The following is a 16,768-nucleotide window of genomic DNA, read 5'->3' as shown; positions in this document are numbered from 1 at the left end:
CCGGCTCTTGGATGGAGCAGATGAGGTTGCAGGTCCCTTACCTGGTTCTGTACAGTTCTTGAAATGGTGTGACGTTGCTCCAGTATCGGTGGTGTTCTCATCGATCTGCTCCATCAGTCTCCGGCCAAGCCTCCGGTCATGCATCTCCAAGGTATAACTCGTCACATAGTAGCCTAGGAACAACGGAAGAAAGGGTAAATTGGAAAATGTCAACAAACGCTTGGTTTGATTCTTTTGGAGAGGAATAAACCGAGCCTTGACTTTTCAGAAACAAGGTTTGAAATGAGGATGGCACGGTGGCGCAGCGGTAGAGTTGCTGCCTTACACCACTAGAGACCGGGTTCGATCCTGACTACGGGCACTGTCTGTATTGAGTTTGTACGTTCTCCCTTTGACTGCGTGGGTTGTCTCTGGGTGCTCTGCTTTCCTCCCACACCAAAGACGTGCAGATTCCTACGTTAATTGCCTATGGTCAAAATTGTAAATTGTCCTGAGTGTGTGTAGGATCATGCTAGTGTACGGGGATCGTTGCTCGGTGCGGACTCGGTGGGCCGAAGGGCCCGTTTCCACGCTGTATCGCTAAACTAAACTAAACATTTGCTTTCCCTGGTTGATCAGTTGAAGTGCCCAGCCCTGTGCCTTCTTACGACCAGCAAAAACACGCAAGTCCAAAGAGAAGAGGTCATCTCCAGCTTCCTCCGTTTATAGTTAGGGCTCTCTGCAGAGCTGGAAGAGTTTGCATGGATGAGTGACTCTTCATCCCAGCTATCTCACCCTTCCAAAAAAACCCAAGTTCCATTAAATTGCAAGTCAAGAGCCAAGAGCGTTTAACCATTCCTAGGTGCGCAGGCGGGTAAGGGGTGATCTTATAGTGGTGTATAAAATCCTGAGAGGGAAAAATCGGGAAGATGCACAGAATCTCTTGCCCAGAGTGGGGGAATTGAGGACCAGGGGAAAAGGTTTAACAGGAATCTGAGGGATAACTTTTTCACACAAAGGGTGGTGGGTGCATGGAACAAGCTGCCAGAGGAGGTAGTTGAGGCTGGGACTATCCCGACATTTAAGAAACAGTTAGACAGGTACATCATTGGACAAGTTTGGAGGGATGCGGGCAGATGGAAGTAGTGTATCTGGGACATGTTGGCCAGTGTGGGCAAGTTGGGCCGAAGGGCCTGTTTCCACAATGTATCACTCTATGGCTCTATCATATGTAGCAAGAATTGAACAATTAAATTCTTACTTGCAACAGCATAATAGGTGTGTAAACGCTGTACTCATGGATAACACAATAAACAGAAGAAAGTTCAATACATTTAAACCAATATTAGTGCAAAATAAATGCACGGATTCCCTAGTGCAATCGAAAGAGTTCATTTGAAACACACATATTTGTTCAAGAAGGATACACAAATCAAACTAATCCAACGTTATGCTGCATTCATGTTATACATTGTGTAAGAACAAGCTGCTGATGCTGGTTTACACCAAAGACAGACACAAATTGCTGGAGTCATTCAGCGGGTCAGGCAGCATCTCTAAAGAAAAGGAACAGGTGGCGTTTCGGGTCACAGAAACATAGAAAATAGGTGCAGGAGTAGGCCATTTGGCCCTTCGAGCCAGCACCGCCATTCCTTGTGATCATGGTTGATCATCCACAATCTGTAACCCGTGCCTGCCTTCTCCCCATATCCCTTGATCCCGCTAGCCCCAAGAGCTCTATCGGAACCCTTCTTCAGACTGAAAGATAGAGAAGACCAGGAGAAAACATTGCCGGCAAAAATTGTCCTCAGGACGGGTGGAGCGCACAATGGCCCATTGTTGGCTGGGGAAGGCGTGCTAACGACAGGGACACAAGGATGCGAGCAGTGGAACTAGTAGAACGACTAGGGTGGGGGAAGCGAAGGGAAAAGAAATGCAGGAGTTACTTGAAGTGAGAGAAATCATCGTTCATACCGCTGGGTTGTAAGCTGCCCAAGCAAACTATGAGGTACTGTTTCTCCAACGTATTGGGGGTTTTCCCAGCGTACTGCACTTCCAATGAAGTTATTCAATTCAGAATTAAATTGAACAAGTGGAACAACAAGGGGCTGGTTATTTTTTTGCCTTTTCCTAGATTGGGATGCATTTGTTAACACACCAGAATTATTGAACACTGCTGTCACAGTGTACCGACTGCAGTATCCATGATGAACCCTCTTCAAACTCACATGGTTCAGATACATCCACAGGCATTTTCATCACCATTCCAGACTCACAGGTCCCTTTCCCCACATCCTTCCAATGTAATGTAAGTGGTTGCCCTCTGTCATAACTACATAAATTCATGGGATAGGAGCAGAATTAGGCCATTCGGCCCATCAAGTCTACTCTGCCATTCAATCATGGCTGATATATGATATATCTTTCCCTTTCAACCCCATTCTCCTGCCCTCTCCCAGTAACCCCTGACACCCGTACTAATCAAAAATCTATTGATCTATCGATTAAAGTTATGCCCCTGTCCCAAGTAGGAAACCTGAACGGAAACCTCTGGAGACTTTGCGCCCCACCCAACGTTTCCATGCAGTTCCCGGAGGTTTTTGTCAGTCTCCCAACCTGTTTCCACTACCTGCAACCTCCGGGAACCGCACGGAAACCTTGGGTGGGGCGCAAAGTCTCCAGAGGTTTCCGTTCAGGTTTCCTAAGTGGGACAGGGGCATAAGCATGCAGGTACAGCAGGTAGTGAAGAAAGCTAATGCCATGTTGCCCTTCATAACAAGAGGAGTTGAGTATAGGAGCAAAGAGGTCCTTCTGCAGTTGTACAAGGCCCTGGAGAGACCACACCTGGAGTATTGTGAGCAGTTTTGGTCTCCAAATTTGAGGAAGGACATTCTTGCTATTGAGGGAATGCAGCGTAGGTTCACAAGGTTAATTCCTGGGATGGCTGGACTGTCATATGTTGAAAGAATGGAGCGGCTGGGCTTGTATACACTGGAATTTAAAAGGATGAGAGGATATCTTACTGAAACATAGAAGATTGTTCCCGATGTTGGGGGAGTGCAGAACCAGGGGCCACAGTTTAAGAATAAGGGGTCGGCCATTTAGAACGGAGATGAGGAGAAGCTTTTTCACCCAGAGAGTTCTGAATCTGTGGAATTCTCTGCCTCAGAAGGCAGTGGAGGCCGATTCTCTGGATGCTTTCAAGAGAGTTAAATAGAGCTCTTAAAGATAGCAGAGTCAGGGGATATGGGGAGGAGGCAGGAACGGGGTACTGATGGTGGATGTTCAGCCATGATCACAGTGAATGGCGGTGCTGGTTCGAAGGGCCGAATGGCCTACTCCTGCACCTATTGACTATTGATCTCTGCCTTAAAAATCTTTGCTGCACCCTTTCCTGTTTTTCAGTTGCAGACGTGGATAGATGATCATTATTACAGGATTACTTCTAGTTCACTGTTCATAATGAATGCAAGGTAAAATTATCTTTGAAGTGATTCAGAGATTCTGAGTGGAAAGTGATCCTTCGGCCCAACACTGACCAGCGATTAGCCATACACCAGTTCTATCCTACACACGAGGGACAATTTACAGACGTCAAAAACCTGCACGTATTTGGAGCGTGGGAGGAACCTGGTGCACCCGGAGAAAATCCACGAGGTCACAGGGAGAACGTAAAAACCCTTTACAGACAGCACCCAGAGCCAGGATTGAACCCGGGTCTCTGGCGCTGTAAGATCGCTGGTCGGCACGTACTCGGTGGGCCGAAGGGCCTGTTTCCTTGCTGTATCTCTAAAGTCTAAAGGTTATTCGGAACTTTGCGTGAATGCAAGGCTAATTTTGTAAGGAGGGGGTTATTTTGGGCTTTAATGCAGGGTTTTGATTATTAATGATGTCAAAGGTTACGGGAGAGGGGTGGAGAATGGAGTTGAGCGGGAACAATAGATCCCGCCATAATCGAATGGTGGAGAGGACCCGATGGGCCGAACGGCCTAATTCTGTTCCTATATCTTACAAACTTATTACGTACAATGGACTGTATGGAAAAGTGGTGCCTCTGTGTTTAAATAACCTCACCCATTCATGAAGGCCAGTGGGTCGGCATGGTGGAGTTGTAAACCCCCCCCCCCCGAACACAGCCCCAACCCCCAACACAGTGTATTCGTGAGGACAATATAAATTTAATAACGGACCTCAGGAAACCCAGCAAAAGTGAGATTAAGCATTTGCTTTCTCTTTGAACAAAAAAGCAGCAACCTCAGCAGCCCTGGAAGACAAGTTAATGTTATCCATTTTAGTGGATAATTAATCCAAACAATTAAACAGCAGAACAAGGAATATATTCACAAACAGCGGCAAACGTTTACGACAGAGACTTTGCACACTTTAATGCCAGGAAGCAGCTCAAATTGGATTAAGTCTTCTCATCGTCAATGAGCCTTGAAGTAATTCGCCTTTCGAGGCTCAGAGATAATATTCACTCAAGTCAGAAAAACCCAAATTGAATTTTTGATCCCTCAAAGATTATCCCGAGGAGTTCCTTCACTTGGATTCATGCCCCTGTCCCACTTAGGAAACCTGAACGGAAACCTCTGGAGACTTTGCGCCCCACCCAAGGTTTCCGTGCGGTTCCCGGAGGTTCCCGGAGGTTTTTGTCAGTCTCCCTACCTGCTTCCACTACCTGCAACCTCCGGCAACCACCTGCAACCTCCGGGAACCGCACGGAAACCTTGGGTGGTGCGCAAAGTCTCCAGAGATTTCTGTTCAGGTTTCCTAAGTGGGACAGGGGCATTAGTCTTTCCCGGATACAGCACCATGGTATGCCCAGAATTCACAACACACCTCAATCTCAGTCATAGGTTCATCCACAAAGTACCCCGTTCCAAAGTACCCTCTCCCCATATCCCCTGACTCTGCTATCTTCAAGAGCCCTATCTAGCTCTCTCTTGAAAGTATCCTGAGAACCGGCCTCCACTGCTCTCTGAGGCAGAGAATTCCACAGACTCACAACTCTCTGTGTGAAAAAGTTTCCTCGTCTCCGTTCTAAATGGCTTACCCCTTATTCTTAAATAAGATCGCATCTACTCCGCCATTCAATCGTAGCTGATCTATCTTTCCTTCCCAACCCCATTCACCTGCTTTCTCCCCATAACTCCTGGCACCCGTACTAATCAAGAATCTGTCGATCTCCAGCTTAAAAATATCCATTGACTTTGCCTCCATAGCTTTCTGTGGCAATTAATTCCACAGATTCACCACCCTCTGACTAAAGAAATTCCTCCTCATCTCCTCCTTACAGGAACGTCCTTTAATTCTGAGGCTATGACCTTTAGTCTTAGACTCTCCCACTAATGGAAACAACTTCTCCACGACCTTTCGCTAAACTCTAAACTTAGACTCACTTCAGACTCAATTCACTTCAGACTTCTGAAGAAGGGTCCCGATCTGAAACGTCGCTTCTCCATTCCCTCCACAAATGCTGCCAGAGCCGCAGAGATCCTAAAGAACTTTGTGTTACAAAGAAACAGAGAAAATAGGTGCAGGAGTAGGCCATTCAGCCCTTCGAGCCAGCACCACCATTCAATATGATCATGGCTGATCATCCAAAATCAGTACCCCGTTCCTGCTTTCTCCCCATATCCCTTGATTCTGTTAGCCCTAAGAGCTAAATCTAACTCTCTCTTGAAAACATCCAGTGAATTGACCTCCACTACCTTGTGTGGCAGAGAATTCCACAGATTCGCAACTCACTGGGTGAAAAAGATTTGCCTCATCTCAGTCCTAAATGGCCTACCCCTTATTCTTAATCTGTGACCCCTGGTTCTGGACTCCTCCAACATCGGGAACATTTTTCCTGCATCTATCCTGTCCAATCCCTTTTTATATGTTTCTATAACATCCCTCCTCATCCTTCTCAATTACAGAGAATTCCACTTTCATCATGTGTCAACCTGCGCTTCACTGTCACAGGTGGCTTGTTGCAAATGAGACACAAACCGAAGGCTTCAGCTGCCTGTTTAACAATTGCATTGCAAGGGAAAAGCAGTGGGTTTATTTTTCTACAGCCAGCATTTAATCCAAACTGGCAAACAGAACCTCCCAAGGTCACGGTATTGAAAAAGTGCAATTATACTATCCATTGTAATAAAAACTAAAAATGTTTTCGTTTTAAAAAAATACAAAGTTTGCATTTTTGTTTCCTGTTCCCTTTTCTTGTGGTTAACTTCAGTTTTGTTGACCAGTGCACAATTTACAGATTGCACTGTGTCCGTTTCATGTGAAAAAGTGTAAAAAGATGCATTGTTTTATTACCTTTCTGGATTCTACTACATTGAATTTAATCGATAAAATCAAAACTGGATAGGTACAACAAGGTGACAGTCACACATTTTTCACTCTCAAAGTTAAGATCTAGCCCAGATCATAACGCGCGCGATACATACTATTCATTGTTTTTATTCACTCATCAGCCCACATCCACAGATGATAATGTGGTTTGGTTTAGTTTAGTTTAGAGATACAGCGCGGAAACAGGCCCTTTGGCCCATCGTGTCCGCCTCGACCAGCGATCCCCGCACATTAACAGTATCCTACACACACTAGGAACAATTTACACCATACACCAAGCCAATTAACCTACAAACCCGTACGTCTTTGGAGTGTGGGAGGAAACCGAAGATCTCTGAGGAAACCCACGCAGTCACGCGGAGAACATACAAACTCCGTACAGACAGCACCCGTAGTCGGGTAAATCCTGATCTCCAAACCACAGCGTTCCCAAGGGAACATTCCTCAAAGGTTCATGGATATTTTCCAGACTGATCTCACTTTTCTCACACATTCTCAAAGCCAGGAGATCAACGCTACGATCTATGTTATTCTACGGTACAGCTGCGCAGCGGTAGAGTTGCTGCCTCACAGCTCCAGAGCCGCGGATTCGATCCCGACCACGGGTGCTGCCTGTCCGGAGTTTGTACGTTCTCCCCGTGACCCGCGTGGGTTTTTTCCGAGATCTTCGATTTCCTCCCACACTCCAAAGACGTACGGGTTTGTAGGTTAATTGGCTTGGTATAATTGTAAATTGTCCCTAGTGGGTGTAGGATAGTGTTAATATGCGGGGATCACTGGTCGGTGTGGACTCGGTGGGCCAAAAGGCCTGTTTCTGCGCTGTATGTCTAAACTAAACTGCTACTTTGTTATCGAGCTCAAAGCTCATGCTATGGGTGATGCATAACAAACGCACCAACGTGCTTTGTGTTTGAAGATTTCCCGCACATACAGCATACACAGTGCAGCAAAGGTATAATTACCTCAGCTGCAGTACCAAACATTGTTTTGGAATACTTGCTGTTTACATATGAAGAAAAATTGTCACTGAGGCCATCAACTAAGATCAGATTAGGTACAGGATACTCAATTGGATGATCAGCCATGATCATATTGAATGGAAGTGCAGGCTCGAAGGGCCGAATGGCCTACTCCTGCACCTATTTTCTATGTTTCTAGAAGCCAAGATGAAATTACTACAGGAGAGCAGATGAAAGACTTCAGTGGATGAAATGCCCCATTGGTCTGTAGTACTAAACAAAGGGCGGCACGGTGACACAGCAGTAGAGTTGCTGCCTTACCGGGTTCGATCCCGACTACCGGTGTCATCTAGACAGAGTTTGTACGTTCTCCCCGTGACCTGCCTGGGTTTTCACTGAGATCTTCGGTTTCCTCCCACACTCCAAAGACGTACAGGTTTGTAGGTTAATTGGCTTGGTATAAATGTAAAATTGGGTAGGGTAGTGTTAATGCGCGTGGATCACTGGTCGGTGTGGACTTGGTAGGCCGATGGGCCTGTTTCCGCACTGTATCTCTAAACTAAAGGCAAGAAGTTTAATGCACACCACCCAACAATCAAATTAATCTTGGACGTGTGGGTTTGTAGGTTAATTGGCCTCTATAGCTTTCTCTCTTATACCTCCATTAAGGAGGCATTTAAACACAGCTGAGCAATTACAAACACCTGTGAAGCCATGTGTCCCAAACATTATGGTGCCCTGAAATGGGAGGACTATGTACAAACACAGCTGTTATTTCTGCATGGTGAAACCAAAATGTATAAAAATGGCCTTTAATAAAATCTGACAATGGACACTTTAACCACATGTGATTTTTTTTCTATTACAAATCTCAAATTGTGGAGCAGAGGCAAATAAATAAATGATGGGTCTTTGTCCCAAACATTATGGAGGGCACTGTGTGTCGCACATTCAGAGTTGTGCACAGTCCGAATGTACTCATATTAAATCCCTCCCTCCCGTCAGTGGCAAAGGCCAGTCCCACAATAACATCATGATAATTGTTTCCAGGCACACCTTTGAAAACATTTCGGCAAACTTTATTTTTTTTCCCCCCACACACAGGGGCTGCCAGGGCCAAGGCTGAGCAAAATGTTTTAAAATCAATGCTTTTAAAGGTTGGAAGAAGAAGAATCAGGAAACTTAAGCAGGAAACATGACTGAGCACAAGACCAACCCCAGCAGTTCATAGTGTGAAGGGAATGGTTTGACTGAAGCAGTTCTTTCTGAGATATATGCAGGAAACATGTTGCCGATGTTGGGGGAGTCCAGAACCAGGGGCACACTTTAAGAATAAGGGGTAGACCATTTAGAGCGGAGATGAGGAAACATTTTTTCACCCAGAGAGTTGTGAATATGTGGAATTCTCTGCCTCAGAAGGCAGTGGAGGCCAATTCTCTGGATGCTTTCAAGAGAGAGTTAGATAGAGCTCTTAAAGATAGTGGGGTCAAGGAATATCAGGAGAAGGCAGGAACAGGGTATTGATTGTGGATGATCAGCCGTGATCACAATGAATGATGGCAGTGCTGGCTCGAATGGCCTATTTCTGATTTCTAAGTAGTTTCTGACTTCAGTTCTTCAGTTTGATTATACGAGAAACAAACTGGCGTGCTGAAAATAGTCTCTTTTTCCACAGGTGAGGAACGACATGATTTCAAAACCAGCAGCTTTATTTATGGTAAAAGTGAACTCTTTAAACACAGCTGGCCGGCTGAAATTTGTGCTGGGGAAGGAAGAGAGAACGAGAAGGGGGAGAGGCGAGGGGAAGGAGGGAGAGGGGAAGCTCATGGTCAGGGAAAATATTCAGGGATAGTTATAAAAAAACCCAATTGAAGCTGCCTTCCCAATCTCCACTTTACATAGAACATTTGAGCATTTGACGGAGCTGGCCTCTACTCGCTGGAGTTTAGAAGGATGAGGGGGAACCTCATTGAATCTCACCGAATAGTGAAAGGCCTGGATAGAATGGATGTGGAAAAGATGTTTCCACTAATGGGAGAATCTTGGACCAAAGGCCAGTGCCTCAGAATTAAAGGACGTTCCTTTGGAAAGGAGACGAGGAGGAATTTCTTTAGTCAGAGGGTGGTGAATCTGTGGAATTCATTGCCACAGAAGGCTGTGGAGGCCAAGTCAATGGAAATGTTTAAGGCAGAGATAGATAAGATTCTTGATTAGTTTGGGTGTCAGGGGTTATGGGGAAAAGGCAGTTAGGAGCGAGAGATAGATCAGCAATTATTGAAAGGCGGAGTAGACTTGATGGGCCGAATGGCCTATTTTGTTCCTATCACTTGTGAACTTATCAACAGTTAACACAGGGACAGGTCCTAGACAACACTCCGACCAAAATCTTATAAAGTTGCAATTGACTTTCTGATGATTATGTTCAATGCCCCGTCTGACAAGGCGATCGTACCACATGCCTTTATTATCTACTCAGGGCGACACAGTGGCCCACAGAGCCGGCGCCAACCAGCGATCACCCCAGACATTGGCACCATCCTACACACCAGGGGCAATGTACAATATTTACTGAAGTCAATTAACCTACTAACTCGTACGTCATGGGAGTGTGGGAGGAAACCGGAGCACCCGGAGGATGAAATTCACGCAGGTCACGGGGGAGAACGTGTAACGTACAAACCCAGCACAGACAGCACCCGTAGTCAGGATCGAACGCGGGTCTCTGGCGCGGTATGGCAACAACTCTGCCGCTGCTCCTCCCTGTCGCCCTGTGACTACAGGACATTGTACACTTAACCATATAACCATATAACAATTACAGCACGGAAAACAGGCCATCTCGGCCCTTCAAGTCCGTGCCGAACACTTATTTTCCCCTAGTCCCATCTACCTGCACTCAGACCATTGTCAATTTATTTTAAGATATATTGTAGTTCAGCTGCACTTATTAACCAAAATATGAATGTATTCTTGACTTAGCAGTCCGATAACTCAGAAATATAGGTGTTTTTATTAACATCATTTTTGAAGTGCTTTACAACCAATTATGACATTTAGAAGAGTTTCAATAAATCTAAAAAAGAAATAAAGTGCTGGAGTTACTCAGCAGGTCAAGCAGCACTCTGGAGACCATGGAAAGGCGACGTTTCGAGTTGAGGCCCTTCTTTGTCTGAAGATGGGTCCCCGAACCAAAATGTCACCTATCCATGTTCTCCAGAGATGCTGCCTGACCTTGTATGTTACTCCAGCACTTTGTGTGTTTTTTTAAAGTATACCAGCATCTGCAGTTCCTTGCATCTTCTATAAATCTAACAAAGCTCATTACCAAAAGGAAGTTTAAGGCTGGCGACTTGGACCTGCCATACACATTTGAACACGCTAGTTCAATACCACGCAGCATCTCTGGAGAGAAGGAATGGGTGACATTTCGGGTCGAGACCCTTCTGAAGAAGGGACTTGACCCAAAACGTCACCCATTCCTTCTCTCCAGAGATGCTGCCTGTCTCGCTGAGTTACTCCAGCTTTTTGTGTCTATCTTCGGTTTTAACCAGTATCTGCAGTTTCTTCCTACACAGTTCAATACCAGATTTGGGCTCAGCATGCTATTTTCAACTAATAATAATTAAGAAAATCAGTAACGCCTATGTTTTGACGTTTTCTTTTAATTGGGCACAATGAGTATGAGGTTATGATCCATCCCTATGTTATACATACAATTAACAATGAACAGAAAATAAAATATAACTACTCATTCAAAGTGCTGAGGAGACAAGAGACATGTATTGTCACATGCACCAATTGGTACAGTGAAATTTGTGGTCACCATACAGCCAGACAAATAAAAAAAAACACAGTACATGATAGACTTTAACATAAACATCCCCACACAGCGGCATCAAAGTTTCCCACTGTGAGTGAAGGCACCAAAGTTCAGTCATCTTCCTCTTTGTTCACCCGTGGTCGGAGCAGCTGTCGCTTCTAAATGCTTCCCCGACGGAGGAAGAAAAGGCAAATACAGAAGGTGCAGAAGCAGAAGGAGATGGACCAAAGCAAAAACAGCAGCACTTCCATCCAGAAAACCTACATGATCCACTCAAAATCTTCTGGACGTTCAGTTGAGGGAGCTGCCTACAAACGCGTGTTGCAAACCAGGGCTAATCCACAGACTGGGAGTTTTGGTGCAAGATTCCCTACAGTGAGGTGCATCCCGTTGCCTTAGCAGGGCAAAGAATATCATCAAGGACAGCTCCCATCCTGTGTTTGGACTGTTCGACCTGCTGCCCTCTGGAAGGCGCTATAGGTGCATCAAAACTAGGACAAATAGACTCAGGAACAGTTGTTTTCCGAAAGTCATAACTACTCTTAACTCACACATGCACTGACTTCATGCCCAACACCCGGACTTCCATCTACTCCATCCACGTACTGAAATTTGGAACTGTAATATGTATTGTAATTGTAATTTTTAATATTTTTAAAATAATTTTTAATATTTTAATATAACTTTAAAAATCTGCCTAAGAATACTACCTATTCATCCTTCACCATTTTGCCTTTATAGATATGTATATAGTGCCGCAGAATTGTGCACCTATCCCCCCCCCCCCCCCCTTGTTTTGTTTTCTGTTTCTTGTTTTTTGTACTAAATTATATGTATGCACTGAGTACGAGATGCTTTTAATCTCATTGTACATGTATAGTGACAATAAATGGCATATCTATATCTATCTTTGTAAAGGACATCTGGGGAAATGCTATTGTGTAAGACAATTTGTCCAATTCTTTTGCAATACAAGACTGTTTGTCGTCTGTGCTGAAGTGTTCGTTTAGTTTAGTTTAGAGCTACAGCGCGGAAACAGGCCCTTCGGCCCACCGAGTCCGCGTCTATCAGCGATCACCCCGTACACTAACACTATCCTACACACTAGGGACAATTTACAATTTTACCGATGCCGATTAACCTACAAACCTGCATGTCTTCGGAGTGTGGGAGGAAACGGGACCGCCTGGAGAAAACCCACGCACAGGGAGAACGTACAAACTCCGTACAGACAGCACCCGTGGTAACTGAGGGGATGCACGGGAATGTAGTTCTTGAAGTGCTTCCACTACTGTGTCGGGCATTTGTGTGCTCCCGATATAATCTTGACTTTCGCACTATCATCCCAAATCCTCCTTCTCCACTTTGACCAGTATGGGTCAGAGATTTTCCCCAGGCAATGGATATGATTTATCCCGTAGAGGCTTGGAGCATTCTTTGAATTATTTTCTCTGTCTGACACTCCATTCCTCATCTTAAGTTCTCAGGCATGCAAACACCAAAGCCTAAGATAGACTGGAGTGCTGGAGTAATTCGGCGGAACAGGCAGCATCTCCGGAGAGAAGGAATGGGTGACGCTTCGGGTCGAGTCCAAGGCCTGTCCAATGTAGCTGACCAAGAGTAACCATGGCCACCACACTTGGCCTGGGATAGGATGTTGACAATCGATGACTTCAGCTGTACAAAATCATGAGGGGAATAGATTAGGCAAATGCATAGTCTTTTGCCCAGAGCAGGGGAATAAAAAAAACCAGAGGACATAAGCTTAAAGTGAGGGGGGAAAGATTTAATAGGTACACGAGGGATAATCTTTTATTTCACACAAAGGGTAGTGGGTGTATGGAACATGCTGCCGGAGGAGGTAGTTGAGGCAGGTACTATCGCAACGTTTAAGAAGCTTTTAGACTGTACATGGATAGGACAGGTTTGGAGCGATATGGGCCAACACAGACGGGTGGGACAAGTGTAAGTAAGTAAGTAAGTTTATTGGCCAAGTATTCACATACAAGGAATTTGCCTTGGTGCTCCGCTTAACAAGTAACAACATGACATACAGTGACAGTTACAAATGACTCAGAAAACACTAAACATTAATAATAATAAAACATTAATGATAAAACACCATTGATCAAGCATGTGAACCAACAAAATGCCTGATCAAAGGGAGGCTACAGATTTTTGGCTGTTGAGTAGAGCAACTACTCGTGGATAAAAACTGTTTTTATGTCTGGCCGTGGCAGCTTTGACAATCCGGAGTCGCCTTCCAGAGGGAAGTGATGCAAAGAATAGACGGGGCACGTTGGTCAGCGTGGGCAAGTTGGGCCGAAGGGCCTGCTTTCACACTGTATGACGACAACTCACCCTTCCAGTGACTTTGAAGAATTTTGCTGAGGCAACATTGATAATATTTGTCTAATTCTTTTGAGATGCCTATTGTAGGTAGTCCAGGTCTCAGAAACACAGAGAAAGGAACATGTTGCATTTATTGCAACGGTGTTTGCGGTCATGTGTAACTTTTAAATGAGAAAATAGTTTATTTTGAAGAAAATATTTCTGAGTTTTGTGACATTGCCAGAAATATTTCACAATATTGGTGCCAATAAAATTATAGATTTTACTTCGGAGTCGCGTGAGTGACTACGTGAAGAGCCCGCTCAGCACGCATGCGCGGCAACACTGGCCATCGCTTCCTCCTCACCCGAGGGCAGCTTTGGCAACCAGGACTGGGCTGGTCAGGAAGAGGCTGAAGAAGTCGGGAGTATGCTAGGGGTGCAGGACCAGGAAGAGCTGCTGGGTGTGGTGGACCGCTACGTGGCAGCCCCACGTGCAGGAAGGCCATTAGAGCCTAAACTAGCAGCCAGCATTAACCACCTCTCCAACAGGCCCCTACAGGAGCAGGTGGTTAATGAGGCCTTAGAATTGTACACAGCTCCAGAAAATTGTGAGTCTCTCAAAGTGCCGGCTGTCAACAGCCAAATCTGGGGGCACGTCGGGACAAATATTCGGAACCAGGAGCTGAAACTGCAGCGGATCCTCAGGCTCCTGACGTCAGCCATCACATCATTTGCTCGTTCTGTGGACAATACGGAGATGACCACAAACCAACTCTCGCGCTGTTGTGCAACACGCAGTTCGAGATAAATAACCTCCGTAAAGAAATTATAAGACCTGCCCTAAATCCAAAATTCCCGGGGTTGTGCAAAACCCCAGCCACTGAGCCAGACACACTGCTCTTTGGCAAAGACCTCACGAAAAAAGTAAAGGATATGGAAGAGGCCTCTAAAAAACTTTCGGTCTCATGAGGGCCGGCCCCAGGACGAGCAAACCCAAAACAACAATACCCAAGCGGCAGCACCCCATCGCGTCCACCAGTCGACGTCTATCCTATGGACTGGTGAAAGCTCGGGGTCCGCATATCACCACCTGAAGTCTTTTTTAGACCAAGGCCCAGAGCGGACCCCATGGAAAATGCGCCACCCCCAAACATCAACGCCACGTCAGACAACGCGCAAGACTCACTGGTCTGGGAAGAGACAGAAGAAACACCCATAACCATGGAGGTAGGTGGGTCTGGTTCCTACCAGCATATAGAAAGTAGGGGCGCAATACTAACAGGGGGGAGATTACACCTGTTTAAGGAAGCATGGGAGTCTATCACGAGTGACAAGTATATACTCAATAGCATTAGTGGATACAAAATACAATTTATACTAGAAAAATTGCCACCAGTTCAACATTCACCCCAGAGGGTCTTTTCCCTCTCAGTTAAAGAGAAACGAGAGGGACAAGCTGAACTGGTGAGACTAATCACTAAGGGTATCATGGGAAAAAACAAAACATGAACCCTTGGAATTTGTGTCAAATATATTCACTAAAACTAAAAAAGATGGTGGGTATCGCATCATCATTGACTTAACTTCACTAAATATGTTTGTTAAGTATGTACATTTCAAAATGGAAACGTTTGTTACTGCCAAACAACTGATTTCCAAAGGATACTTCATGGCAAGCATTGACCTCAAAGATGCTTACTATTCAGTACCCATTCACAAGGATCATCGCAGATACCTGAAATTTACCTGGATGGGGCAGCTATGGCAGTTTAAAGCATTACCCAATGAGTTAACATCAGCCCCAAGATTATTCACCAAGATACTAAAACCAGCCCTGGCAATATTAAGAAGACAAAAACATATGGTCATGGCATATCTTGATGATATCTTAATAGTAGGCAAGACCATGGAATTGGCATATCAGCTGTGTCAGCTACCAAACAGTTGTTCGAAACCTTGGGATTTGTCTTACATCCAGATAAATCTAAGTTGAAGCCATCCACAACCATGGACTACTTGGGCTTCACAATTAACTCAGCCCACATGTCTGTAACTTTGCCAAAAGACAAAACAACTGAATTGGCACAATCATGCAACAATTTAATGGTCAACGAGCGACCAACTATTCGACAAGTAGCAAGAGTAATTGGGGAAATGGTAGCAGCATTTCCGGCTACACAATTTGGACCTTTGCACTATCAAAACTTACAAAGAGCAAGGGTACAGACACTAAAACGACATGCAGGTCATTATGATCGTATCATGAAATTACCCACTGAAGCAATATCAGAACTACAGTGGTGGGCAGAAAACGTTTGGCATAGTTTCAGCCCTATCATCATCATTAACCCTACTTTAGTTATCCAAACAGATGCCAGTGCTCAAGGCTGGGGAGCGACTAACTCCATTTCCAGCACAGGTGGTAGATGGACTAACCTAGAGTCATCATTACTACTTACACTGGGCATTAACTATCTAGAGATGTTGGGTGCCTTTTATGGTTTAAAAGCATATGCATTCAATATGCATCACTTGCATGTACGGTTACAAATAGACAATACTACGGTGGTGGCCTACATTAACCATATGGGCGGCATAAAATCGATATCATGCAACAAATTGGTCAACACAATTTGGCAATGGTGTGTCGAAAGACATATTTGGCTATCAGCAACTTACCTGCCAGGTAAGCTAAATACAGTGGCAGACACCAGGTCATGCAAATTTAATGACAACACCGAATGGATGTTAAACCTCAAAGTGTTTGCAAAGATTATTAAGCAATATGGCACGCCAGATATCGACTTATTTGCATCAAGGCTAAATCACCAGGTACCTATGTATGTCGCTTGGGAACCAGACCCTGAGGCAGCAGCGGTAAATGCGTTCGCGCTGGATTGGGGAAATTTCTTCTTCTATGCATTTCCTCCCTTCTGCCTCATCAGCCGTGTACTACGCAAAATACAAATGGACTCTGCTTCAGGTATTTTGATAATACCCGACTGGCCTACACAGCCATGGTTCCCATTACTCCACGACATCCCTCCGAACATCCACAAGAAAACAGTACTTGTCCAGCATCAAAAAGTGGGAGAAGTACTGCTTGGATACAGGGACCACCTACTCAACTGCTACAGTTACCAACGTACTGGAAGGACTCAGCTACAGTGCCATCAACACAGCTAGAAGTGCCCTGTCTGTCTATTTAAAACAAGCTCCAGGACAACAGGTCATGGGATCCCACCCGCTGGTGGTCAAACTAATGAAGGGTATTTACAACTCTAACCCCCCTAGACCAAGGTACACCCATATATGGGATGTCAGTGTGGTCC

At 45.1% G+C, this 16,768-nt stretch overlaps 1 protein-coding gene across 1 annotated transcript in view; it reads right to left on the bottom strand.

Annotated features, from left to right (window-relative positions):
- The window catches only part of slc24a3 (solute carrier family 24 member 3), a 218,625-nt gene that overhangs the window by 177,190 nt on the left and 24,667 nt on the right, over positions 1 to 16,768 (bottom strand). The window contains exon 2 of the mRNA XM_033026185.1: positions 42 to 173. Within this exon, the coding sequence (XP_032882076.1) occupies positions 42 to 173 (132 nt within the window). The remainder of the gene's footprint in view (positions 1 to 41; positions 174 to 16,768) is intronic.

The sequence above is a fragment of the Amblyraja radiata genome, chromosome 8 (genome assembly GCF_010909765.2).
Source record: "Amblyraja radiata isolate CabotCenter1 chromosome 8, sAmbRad1.1.pri, whole genome shotgun sequence".
Classification (NCBI taxonomy): Eukaryota; Metazoa; Chordata; class Chondrichthyes; order Rajiformes; family Rajidae; genus Amblyraja; species Amblyraja radiata.
This window is presented reverse-complemented; position numbering and strand designations above follow the sequence as displayed.